The following is a 12,681-nucleotide window of genomic DNA, read 5'->3' as shown; positions in this document are numbered from 1 at the left end:
GGCTGGCCATGCTGGCGGAGGGGGGTGCTTAAGGGAAGATCGTGTCTCAGCCTCTCCTGTCCGTTTCAATGTGGGCTTTTTTCCTCATTTGCCCAATTTGTAGGAGTTGCTCATCTAGTTTTTGTTTCTTTCAGAAGATGTTGTCCTATATGTAGTTGTAGATTCAGTGCATCTGTGGGAGGAGGTAAGTTCAGGACCCTCCTGTGTCATCATCTGGAATGAGAACCCTCTTGTTTATTATCTTATTAATACACCAGTGGGTAAGAGTGCAGACTCCAGGGTCCAGCTGCTGGGGTTACTGTCCTGCCTGCTCACTTCCTGGCTGGGGAATTTGGGCCTTTACCAGATTGGGGTAAGTGTAGCATGTGGCTTGTAAGGTTGCTTGAGGACAAATAGCCACACACAGAGTGCTTAGGGCTGGGTGGCACAGGGGAGTCAGTAAAATCATTTCTCATCTGTCTCCTCCTTCTTGAGTGTCAACTTCATGAAGACAGGACTTTAGTTTGTACCCCTAGCCCCAGGATGGAGAACACGGCTAAATATTCCTTATTCATTGGCCTCATCCCTCATCCTGCTGGCCTGACCACCCCATTCCAGTCCGACCTTTGCTTTTTTTAGAATCTTCACAGCTTTCCATCCTGTCCTTTACTCATCTTTCTTTGAGTCTTTGTAACCTTTCGAGGCAATGGCTGTATCGTCTGTCCCAGGGAACTCCCCGAGGCTGGTTAAAGTGTCTGATAGATACAGACAGATGGGTGACAAGCTTTCTTAGCTGAAATTTAACCTTTTCAGCCTGCTGCACCATTTGTGTGTAATTGGCTAAGTTTTAGTGGGAGTATTAGGAAACCGTAGTTGCCAACTTTTACACTATTCCAGGCGTGTACGCATTAACTGTCAGAAATGTGACTTTATTTCACTAAGGTAGCAAATTCTGTGACCTGCGTGGCAAGTTAGACTACCTGTATAATGTGTGCTTTTTTTTTTTCCCCAAAACACCATAGACCAACGTAGGACAGAGCAGAGAGGCGGAGCACCGGACATAGAGGAGGGTGGCATCTAATAGGGAAGGCCCTGGAGATCTGGTAAGGGGCCAACTTCATATACTCCCAGTGTTTAGGGCTTAAAAAAGGCTACCTTCAGTTTGTGGGTGCAGGTGTCCTGCTTAAATCTAGATGTGAAAATTAGCTTAGGAAAGAGAACTCACAATTAGAGGCCAGTTCTTTGGTAGGCACTTTTGTAAGTGTATTTATAATGTCTGTTCCTAATTACCACTTACGAAATGAGAGTTGGGATTCGACCCTGGGCCTGACTTCTCCTGAAGACCTCCTGAGACCCTACGCACTGTGCTCTTCACTTTCCACTGCTCAGTAAGAGCCCTCCGTGGGCAAGTAGGGCTGGGTTCTGTGCAAGCTTGAACATGCTCTGGACCGAGTGGGAGTAACTTGGCTGTCTGTACCTCAGACTACCCAGCAGGTCTAAGAAAAAGGCTGCCTCTAGCTTATCTCTGCAGATGTAGTTTTTTTTCTCCTGCCATGCTGGCCGACAGGTACCTGGCCGTTAGCCAGGGTTCGCCTCTCTCGGGGGCGGAGGTGATGTCAGTTCTGCAAGCGCTGATAGCCGGGGGCACCCTTGTTCTCTGGGGTGGGGTGGCCGGGGGAGGCTAGAGTGTGCATCCCGTGCGCCAGGGACAGCCACGTTGTACACAGTGCTCATGGACGCTTTACTAGAATACATGATCCTAGGTGAGAAAAACCAAAGTAGCCACCTTTCGGCTATGTTCGATTTGTAGTGATATGCTTGACAGAAAACTGTGTGTGTCTGATTTCAGACCACAATTTGAGAGGCAGAGTGCTAAAGGAAAGCACAAATATGTATGATTTGGAAAACAGGACTTCTCTGGAAAAGTACAAGTTAATGGAACAGCGAAGTAATCTTTTAAGCCTTTTTAAGGTTAAGATACTTCATACAAAACAGAGAGGAGTTATTTTTATCATCTGAAGCAAGACAAAGAAGAAATGGTTTTCTTCTCATAAATGAGATCAGCATTTCCCAAACTGATGCCCAAAGGAACAGTGTTTCATGAGATGCTAATGCCTTGAAATTGTATGAACAATAGTTTGAGGACTGGTATATCCTCCTCTTAAACATCCGGGGTGGCAGGGGTAAGGGGCCAAAACCATTTTAAGTGTGACTATTCCTAAGAAGCGGTCTATGGGAGGGAAAAACAGCTTGGGAAATGCTGAAATTTCTGATTTGAAGGTAAGTTTGGATAAATATATCTGGATAGTTCACTCATGTGAGTTTTATATGCCAGGTACTCCGACGTCCAGGGATACTTTGTAACCAAATTGATAGGCCAATAATCTGAAGCTTCTGGTCCACTGTTTTTTCAGCATGAGTATCCAAATCAAGAGAGTCCGATTATCCGCTGACTGAGTGGTCAATACAGAAGCTAGCGAGCTGCCTGATAGCTTCATCACCATAAACAAGGGAGCTGGAACGGATGCACACACCTTCTCAGCACTAACATTCTAGGACTTCACTGTTTGGAAACTAACTTGTGTGGAAAGGTGAACTGCTTGTTCCAATAGAAAAGTGACACGATCCGGAGTGAGTGCCCCTCAACACAAAGGAACCAGAACTAAAGCCTCCCATTCTTAAATAACATTTATTATTGTTGCAAAGAAGTCTTTCATGAGAACAGTTCTCACATTTAAAGCTATATTGGTTATGGTTATAGAAGCAGATTTCATTGAGTGTTCTAGATGAAGTATGCCCGACTACGACTCTGAATTCAGCAATCTAATATTCACAATGTGTTGGCTGCCACTTAGCTATTGATCCAAACATGCCTTTTAATTTTTTTTTTTTTTTTTAAAACATGTGCCTGCACAGGGTGGAAAAAGAAACGCCAAGGGCTTGCTAAAAAGGAGAAGCCTAAAAAAGATAAAATTCCCGCAGCAGTTCTGTTCAACTGCAGTCTGTGAGTGCAGGAATAGTGTCCGTGGGGGGAGCATTATGCCCAGTGGTTTCTCCGTGTGAACGGTGGGAAAGCCCTTGAGGTTTTCTGCGGCTGTCAGGAGGGAGAGGGAGAGTCCGTTTACTGGATCCAGTCGATGTTCAGGCACCGCGCTATGAACGCAAACATATCTGAGACCTCTTCTATCACTTTGGCCGTGGGCTTCCCGGCCCCGTGGCCGGCCTTGGTGTCCACGTGGATAAGCAGGGGGTTGCTTTGCTTCCGGCTCCGGCCCACGACATACTGAAGGGTGGCGATGAACTTCAGGGAGTGGAGTGGGACCACGCGGTCATCGTGGTCGGCGGTGAGGAGAAGCATGGACGGATACTGGATGTCGTCTGCCTCCGGGAGCTTCACGTTGTGCAACGGAGAGTATCTGAAAGGCAAAGGCAGTGTGGTTTGTCCACGAGGCTGCTCAAGGAGCACTGGCGGGCACAGTAACCCACGTAGTTTACCAGCCTAACTTCACTAGCCATGACTGTGGCCTGACTAGTCCCCGCGTGACCACCGCAGTCTCTGCGTGCATCGCCGTGGAGGTCAAACTGGCCGGGGCTACTGCAGAGTGGGGAGCTGTGTCACTTCTGTGGCTCCCACTTTGGAAGACTGGGTAAAGAAGAAACTCCTAGGGTTGCTGAGATGACCCTAACTATGTGTGCACGCTTACGGTCTGGAATAGCTCTGTATTCTTTAGACTGACTTTCTCACTACTACAAAGTGGACTGACTTTAAGCCACTGATTGTGAGTATAATAGGAGCCAGCCTTTCTTTTGTTGAAAAACTTGAAATTCAAAGTGAATGGCAGCTTTTTACCCCTTTACCATCTATAAACCGTTTACTGCAGGCTCAGCATGGCAGTCTTAGGAAGAACCCGGGTCCTGTCTGGGCCTCCTGCTGGCTCTCACGGTCCGGCAGAAAGAAACGGCCTTTGGCTGATGGGGACACAGTTAGTGGAGGGGCAGAGGAAGCGCCTTCTGAAGTACAACTTTTCAGGTAAGGGAACAAGAGGGTTTTAAGAATAAAAGTATAGTCGGGGGCGCCTGGGTGGCTCAGTTGGTTAAGTGACTGCCTTCGGCTCAGGTCATGATCCTGGAGTCCCGGGATCGAGTCCCACATTGGGCTCCCTGCTCAGCAGGGAGTCTGCTTCTCCCTCTGACCCTCCTCCCTCTCATGCTCTCTGTCTCTCATTCTCTCTCTCGCAAATAAATAAAAATCTTAAAAAAAAAAAAAAAAGTATAGTCGAATTAAACAGTAACTGATAGTAGTTAAGTGAGTGAAATCTCTGGACTTTTTTTCTTTACATTTTACTCAATAATATGGATGTCCTGTTTCTCAGTGTTCACTATTACTGAATATAATCGGCTATTTTAGGAGACTTTTATTTTGGAGGGTAAATAGTCAAAAACAGTAAAATTTCTGCTCAGTTAACCAAGTCAAGACTGAAAAGTTCTGCAGTTTAGCCTCCCAACAGATAAGGTGGGGGCGGCAATGGATCGGTTTTCTGATTCAGAGTGTTGTTCTTGGATCAACCCTAGCCCTCCAGATAAAGGTTAGTTCTTGGGGAAAAAAACTCTGAGAGGTTCTGTAGAAAATTTATCCAACTATTCCCAAATGTGGAAGTCCAGCTCCTTCATGGGGGGGACACGCTGCCAGGTTTGAGCAGCTCTCGGTAAGGCCCTCTCTGGCTCGAGTGTGTAGGGCTGAGCTCTCTGCTGCTCTGGGAGCAGCAGTATGAGGAGAATACAGCCCCGTGAGAGCTAGGTTGGAAAAGTAAAGATACTTTTCTTTTTTTTCCCAAATTAATTTTAGAAGTATTAGGTTCCATTGAATATTTTGTTGCCTTTGATACACAATTCAGTCAGTATTTTTGAGTTTAGATGGGACTCCCTAAGTGTGTATTTTCTTTACATTAATTTGAACTATAGCTTCTTTATTTAGCTTTTACTGGGATTTGTCAACGAGGTTATTGCAATGATAAAACTTTGGTCATTTTAGCTGAGGAGCTAAAACCATAAAAAGCACATAAAATGAAACAAAAAAGCTTGACTGGAGAAATTATTGTATTGAAATGTGGAGTCGACTGAGAAGACTGGGACAGGGGACACAGGCAGTTCCTAAGTGCTGAGGTTGATCCCCAACCCCCTATGCGTGGGAAGCGAAGACAATGAAGAGCCAGAAAAGAATGTAGCTTGCGGTCTTGAGAGTCTAAATGTCTGTCATTTTCTCATTGGTCTTGCCAAAGCGGTTGAAGGATAGGAATGCAGTTGTACAATATTTTAATAATGTGATTTGCAGTTTCAAACATATATGGTTACACTGAGAGAACAAGTTTAATGTACCTGCATATATCCCTCTTTATTTCCTTCTTAAAATCCCATACATAGATGTTAAGTATAATGACACCTTTTTCTATTAGTTTTTGATTGCTATGGTAACAACCTTCCACAAGTTTGGCAGCTTTTAAAACAACACAGATTTCTTATCTCACAGTTCTGTCAGCCAGAAGTCTGGGTTGGCTCAACCGGGTTCTCTGCTCTGGGTCTCAGGGCTGAAATCAAGGTGTTGGCTGGCTGGGCTCTTATCGGGGAAATTCTGGGAAAAAAAATCTATTTCCAGACTCATTCAGGCTGTTGGCAGAACTCAGTTCCTGTGTGATTATAGGACTGAGGTCTCCCTTTTTTTGATGACCACTGGCTGGAGGCTGGTCTCAGGTTCTAGAGGCCCCTTCCTCCATCTTCAAAGCCAGCAATGGCAGATCCAGTCCTTCTCAGGCTTCTAATCTGACCTCCCTTTCTGCTGCATTCCCTGCCCCCAGCCTGAGAAAGTGCTCAGCCTTTTAAGGCTTTGTCATTAGACTGGGTCCACTTCAGTAATCTAGGATTATCTCCTTATTTTAAGGTCCACTGATGAGTAACCTTAATTTAATCTGCAAAGTCCCTTCACAGCGGCACTCAGATTAGTGTCTGATTTGAAGAGACCAGGGGACGGGAATCTGGGGGTGGGAGGATGACTTTAGAATTCTGCCTGTCACATCTTTGTCGTTTGTTGTTTTTGTAAAGACCAGATCAAAACAAGGAAGACAAAGAGGAATTTCCATCACTTCCACTCCTTTTGCAGTAAATGATATGCAAACAGGAGACACTGAAGGGGACAAAGAGTCAAACACTTATCCTTTTGACTGCGTTCAGTATTCTATCAAATTGTTAGCAACATGTACCATATGTATTGATAGGAATCCAGACTTACTTGATAAGCCATTCGAAGTGTTGTTTGCTGTCTGAGCACCCGTAATCGGTGGTCCAGGCATGGCCGATGGTGTATTTATGGAACTTCAGCATGTCCATTACTCCCACTTGGGCAATAACACAACCAAAGAGGTCCGGGCGCTGATTTGCACAAGCAGCTGAAAACCAGGACAGAAAGAATGGAAAAGGAGGGTGGTTTGTCTTTAAACATCTAAATAAACAAGGACAAATCACTTTAAATACATTTTTTCCTGGAGCACAGGAAGAAACCATCATAAACCACCTGCCTAATGGCCACAAGCTTTTCTCCCTGCTTCCAGTATATCTGAGGGGTAGGATGTTCTCACCGGTGATAGAGATTCATTCCCTGAAGTGAATCTCAATGGGGGAGTTATTCAGAAAAACTCAAGGATTTTCTGGAAAACTTGTGTCCACTGCTCTCATTCCTATTTTTTTTTTTTCACAAGGAAAACTTGTTCAGAATCTCAAAAGTAACCTGTGACATTGTGACATGATAAGAAATATATAGTTATTGTCCCCAGTTCCTGGCACAGAACTCCTAAACCCCTTGGAATTTCCTGAGTGACACAGGCGAGAAGCATGTCTTTTAGAACTCATGGCTGGCCCCTTTCAACCATACCTGAGTTTATGCTAAAGAGGTGACACCTGGTGGGCTCCTAGGGGGCTACACGATGGGGGCTGTCACCACACAGCCAATCCCGTGGTTAGAGGGGTGGGACTCTCAGCCCCGCCCCTGACCTTGGGGGAGGGGAGAGGGGCTGAAAATTAAGTTAATAATGCCTAATGATTTCCTTTATCATGCCTGCCTAATAGAACCTCCATAAAAACCCCTAAGCAGTGGAGTTCAAAGAGCTTCCAGGCTGGTGAACACTGAAGTGCTGGGAAGGGTGGCCTTCCCAGAGAGGACATGCCCATTCTGCAAGCCCCCCCTCGACCACACACCGTACTCTCCTTGGGTCTGGGAGCTGTTCTCACAAATTACCAAAGCCGAGCAGGCGGAGCATGGGAACCTGACAGACAGCAAACAACACTTCGAATGGCGTATCAAGTAAGTCTGAACCTGAATGGGAAGCCAGTCAGTCAGAAGTATGAGGGGCCTGGGCCTTGGAACCAGTCTTGGGAGACTGAGCCTGTACCATGTGGGGTCTGTGCTCACTCTGGGCACTATCCGAACTGAAGTGCAGGACCGCCAGCGGGTGTGGGAGAGTTGGTTGGTGTGAAGGAAAAAACCCCATACACTTGGTGTCAGAAGTGTCGTGAGTAGAAAGTGTTCACACAGCCCAAGGCAGGCCTGAAAGCGAGCACAGGCTCTAACCAATACTGGTACACGTTCTTGTCCTGGTTTAAAACTACTTGTCTTCGTACACTGAAGTTACATAAATGTATTCTTTTGTTTTGATGACTCAACAATATTTACTGAATATCCCGCCACGTGCCTGGCACTGGAGTCAGATCAGTGAGTGTTCCAGTGGGAAAGTTAAGTGCACGAGTGATTACAATGTGGGAACCACCACTGCGAGGGAGCCCAACCCGGGGTAAGGAGTTAGGGAGGCTGTGGGAGGAAGTCACATCAAAGCTGGCATGACAAACAAACAGTGAGTCAAGGGAATCTGGACTTCTCCCGCTTCTGGCAAAAAACCTAGTTCTGATTTTGGTGCTTATTCCTAATACCAGATCCTGAGTCCTACCCTGGGAGACCCTGATGCTCTCAGATATTAGAGGGGCAGGAATCTGTCCTTTTAAATTAGCCTTCAACACCCTGAGAAGGGAAATCCATTTCTGCAAGTTCCTCAAGGAACCAGGTTTGCCAACAGATGTAAACCAATAAACTGAAAATATAAAGGAATTACTGGATGAAACTGTGAATTACTGAACAACTCTCCCATTATTGGAATCATGGCATTTTCAATATCCTTTCCCATTAAATCTTAGATTTATTTGCCCTTCGTGCTTCTCTTTTACAGTTTGCATATGATCCACATGCAAATTCAGAACAAACCCAGAATCTGACCCCTTCTAGCAGCTTCCATCACACACTCCAGGGCCAAGCCACCACCATATCTCACGGGGACGGAGGCCTCCTACCTGGCCGCCTGCTTTCCTGCTCTTGCCTCCCCTAACACCATAACACGATCAGTGCAAGATCGATCCCATTAAAAAGTAAGTCAAATTATGACACTCCCCCAAAGGCTTCTCATTCACCCAGAGTAAACTAGGTCCGCTAGCCTGGCTCTGAGGTCCTGCCTGGTTTCACCTCCTGCCACCTCTCCTGACACTCTCCCTCGCTCACTATGCCCAGCAACAGCTGTGGGCCTCTACTCTGTTGCTGGAACACTCTGAGCCCTTGCTGGCCTCAGGGCCCTTGGTGTGTGTTGTCTGCCGCCTCCGACTAGAACGAAAGCTCCATGGGGGCAGAGGTGCTGTCTGTTTTGTTTGAAACCTATCACTGCCCTTTCTAAATTTAAATTATTTTGGACATATATATTTTACCTACATGGGAATTTTTTTTTTTTCAAGACTATACTGGGGTGAAGAGTAAGAACAGGTATTCAGGTTTTGCAATGACTCCGTATATTTCAAGGATAAGGAAACTGAGTGAATGTGCGGCTCCCCTGAGCCTGCTTCGAAAACAGTGGATTTTCACTTGTGTTTTAAGTTGAGCCTATATTTGTACAACGGCCCCTCATATACTGACATTGGATGTAGGACCCAGCAAGCAAAGCCACCATAAATGTTCATTACAAGGTAAAATGTCATTAACTACCAAAAATTAGGAAAAGCTACTTAGAGGCCATAGCACTTGCAGGTTAAAGGAACAGAATCTAAAAGCACAGTATTAGGTTCCGGCCCCAGCATCACCACTTTCCAGCTGTGTGACACCAGGCAAGCTGCTCAACCTCTCCGTGCCCCTGGGTCCTCGGTAAAATGGGAATGCTACCAGTTCCTGTCCCTCAGGCTGCGTGCATGACAAATGAGAGTGTGCGTGCGAAGGGCTCAGCGCCCAGCACACAAGGTGCTCAACAAGTGTGAATTAACACCATGAACGATTTCCTGACTATTCTGCTGTGCATCGGTCTGTGTGCGACCTCATTTTCTTTCACTACTCCTCTCTCTGCACCCACAGCATAGATATTCAACAGATGTTTAGTGGTGATCACATCTTACAAGTAACACAATCACAGGGGTTATCAGGCTCAATCCTGTGCTGGCTGAATCCTAGAAAGGGTCTAGTGGATCTAGTTTGTGGGGCGGGGGGTCCCACCCAGTGTGCAGCCAGAAGAGCTCGGGGCATGCAGGGGAGAAGCTTCTCAGGCTATCGTGAATCAAGCCTGTGTACAGTGGGTTCAGCTGGGTCTTTATGTGTCTTTTATCAGATGCCCTGATACAAATGGGTTTTGCTTTCTTTGCTCCCATCCGTGAGCCAAAATCAGTCAAGAGCTGTCTCCGGACAGTGTATCTGAAAACCCCAAGAGTGTTAACTAGTAAGTACAATAGAATCCAGTTCTCACCCACTAAGAGGCCTCCGTTTGAACCTCCATTAATAGTCAGCCTCTTGGGAGATGTGTAACCTTCCTTGATAAGATACTCTGCCGCATGCTGGAAGTCATCAAAGCAGTTTTGTTTGTTTGCCAAGATACCACCTGCAATGTACCAAAGTAAAAGATGGTTAAGAAACAAAACATTAAAACACACGCACACACACAAGTTTAACCTAAAGGGAATTCAAACGATAGGGCAGAGTTTCAACTATGGATCACTTACACACAGTGGGCGAACACCACATTTAGAAAAATGCCTCAACTGCAATTTTGTTACACATTATGGAAATCCATCAACACCACAATCACTAATCCATAGGGTAGATGTGTGTATTTCTAAATACAACGGCAGTGCCCCATAGGGAAGAGATGATCTGTTAGGTCAGAGAACCATGAGGACAAAAGTACGACAACAGGTAACCAAAAAGAACCTAGGTATTAGAGAGGCTGAACTTAACCTTGAGCTGTGCTCAAGCCTGTGCTCTGAGTAGTGAGCAACGACCCCCTCTCGGGGACGGGACGGCCGTGTGCCCACAGGGGCACTTCTCCACCCTCCTCTTGGCCGGAGCTGGAAATGGTCATGCTGAGAAATAAGCTCTTCGGTTCCGCCCTTCTTTAGGGAATGTAAGCAAGAGTGAGGCGGGGAGGTGGTGGTGTACAGAGCAGCCTGTTAGAGTTGCTCAATTCTTGAATGAAGATCTCAGACCTCTCCCCAGAAAATCTGGATTTTCTCATCCAGAAGTCATCCAGTGTATAAAACCACACAAAGAAATTATGTAAAGAGAGGAACATTTGTAAGGTCTTGGAATATCTGATAGTATAAGGCCAAAAGTCAAAGATGGGCCCTCAACGGAAGAGACGTCTGAAGTAACTGCCTATGAGACGAACCAAAAGCAGACAGGTCTAATTAGATATTTGAGATTAACCACTTCTGCAGAAATTCAATTAAAGATGAAGCTGTGCTACTGAAGCAATTTTTTCAGATGAAAAGAAATGTTGTTAAAATCTTAATAAGAAATTATCGGTGAATTAGAATAGCTAGAATTACTTAGTTTCCAGGAATAATATCATTTTGGGTATAGGACTATATTTTTTAAAGAGCATTAAATTTTAAACTCAATAAACCGAATGGAATTTAGATCTATCAATGTTTAGTATACTAGGGTCTAACTGGAAAAATCCATTTCTGGCCCCATGACTGCCTAAATATGGAGAAAGTTTATGAATCAGTCTAAATACAGACAGTCTACTTTTAGACTCATTCAAGCTCCAAACTCCCCCCTCCCCCACCCAGGGCTTTTGGACAATTAAGTTGGTTCATTAATACAGAGATGCGAGAGTACTGGTGTCTACCACGGCATGGTGTACCTGATGACCACGGGGTTCTGGAGAAGAACCTGGGTTCTCTAGGGGCAGGCCACAGGACCAGGAGTCCATGCAGGGGTGTGTGTATGCCGCCAACGGTTTAGTCAGTGACGTGTGTCGGGAGTCCAGACTTGGCACATGGATGGGGAACATAAATATCTATGTAGAGATTTTCTTATTTTTCTTTGATCAATCATCTCTTAATATCACAGTATGATTTTAGTGTAATTAAACTCTGATATCAGGTCAGGGTCAAAATTATGCAATGACAATTTTGAGGATGACACTCGGGAGCAGTTGCCCTAATGATGGCAGGCAGGCCAGGAGCCCATGTGTTAATGAGAAATGCTCACTCTTGCTAAGATGCTCATAGTATGTTGTCTGATGTCAGCCTCTAGGGTGCTTGCTGGATGTTCAGGGGGTCAGGCCTGGCCTTTCCTACATCTTGTCATCTAACAGGTACTTATGAAACATCTCTTTACAGATCTACCCTCATCTTTGCAGACTGGATTTGGTGCAGAAAACCACAGCCTCTGGCCTCAGGTTCAGGCACAGGTGGGTATATGCAGGTCTGCTGCTCCTCCCGTGGGAGAAGACCCCCTTTTGCCTGATGCTGCTGCCCAACACCAAGGCCCGGTGGCTACCTGTGTTCTAGGAGGCCTTCTTATAAACGATGGCTGATGATGAGAGTGGGGAGCAGCCTGAGGCCGGTGGGAGTGAACGTGCCTTCCCACATCCTCCTCTGGCTATTGGTTAGTCTAAGAATTCCAGACACACAAAAGTCTGGGGGAAAGGATGTGCTCCATATGGAAAGAAAAGGAAGAAATAAGGCTTTAAAAAAATTTCGACGAAGCCTGGGGAATGAAGCTTAGTATCGAAGCAATATCCTCAGTGAAGTAGAATACATGCTTCAGGAGCCCGGAGAAGAGACTGAATCATTAAAACCAGAAAAGAAAAACGAGTGAGCTCCTGAGTCTAAAACCTGCTCACGACAGAGTCACAGCCGTAATGCTAGGAGGTTGCAACTTCTTAGCAACATCGGGAAAATCAGAGAAAACAAGCAAAAGGATGCTCACTCTGGGAACAGGAAAGCTCTATTTGAGATGGCTCTTTTTAAGAGAAAATGACCTGGTTGGAGATGGCCATATAATGCTAACCAAACAGCCTGGTCTTGACTCAAAAGAGATCCAATAAATGCCAAAAAGTTGGGGCGCCTGGGTGGCTCAGTTGGTTAAGCGACTGCCTTCGGCTCAGGTCATGATCCTGGAGTCCCGGGATCGAGTCCCGCATCGGGCTCCCTGCTCAGCGAGGAGCCTGCTTCTCCCTCTGACCCTCCCCCCTCTCATGTGCTCTCTCTCATTCTCACTCTCTCAAATAAATAAATAAATCTTTAAAAAAAAAAAAAAAAAAAAAAAAGCCAAAAAGTGCCCCGCAGACCCACTTCTGACAGTGATAAGATAAAAATGTACCCTGTGCATTGCTAAAAAAATCAATT

General features: G+C 45.7%; 1 protein-coding gene and 1 long non-coding RNA gene across 2 annotated transcripts in view; one reads left to right on the top strand and one right to left on the bottom strand.

The window, feature by feature from the left end:
• Positions 1-2,649: 2,649 nt before the first annotated feature.
• The window catches only part of PREP (prolyl endopeptidase), a 115,968-nt gene continuing 105,936 nt past the window's right edge, over positions 2,650-12,681 (bottom strand). The window contains exons 13-15 of the mRNA XM_036095859.2: positions 9,792-9,923; positions 6,263-6,419; positions 2,650-3,395 (exon numbers count right to left, since the gene is read on the bottom strand). Coding sequence (XP_035951752.2) covers positions 3,101-3,395; positions 6,263-6,419; positions 9,792-9,923 — 584 coding nt within the window. The 3' untranslated portion in view covers positions 2,650-3,100. The remainder of the gene's footprint in view (positions 3,396-6,262; positions 6,420-9,791; positions 9,924-12,681) is intronic.
• On the top strand, positions 7,217-11,758 carry LOC118538061 (uncharacterized). Its single transcript, XR_004918425.2, has 3 exons — positions 7,217-7,330; positions 8,247-8,442; positions 11,671-11,758. It is a non-coding gene; the product is annotated as an uncharacterized LOC118538061 (long non-coding RNA).

The sequence above is a fragment of the Halichoerus grypus genome, chromosome 9, assembly GCF_964656455.1.
Source record: "Halichoerus grypus chromosome 9, mHalGry1.hap1.1, whole genome shotgun sequence".
Classification (NCBI taxonomy): Eukaryota; Metazoa; Chordata; class Mammalia; order Carnivora; family Phocidae; genus Halichoerus; species Halichoerus grypus.
This window is presented reverse-complemented; position numbering and strand designations above follow the sequence as displayed.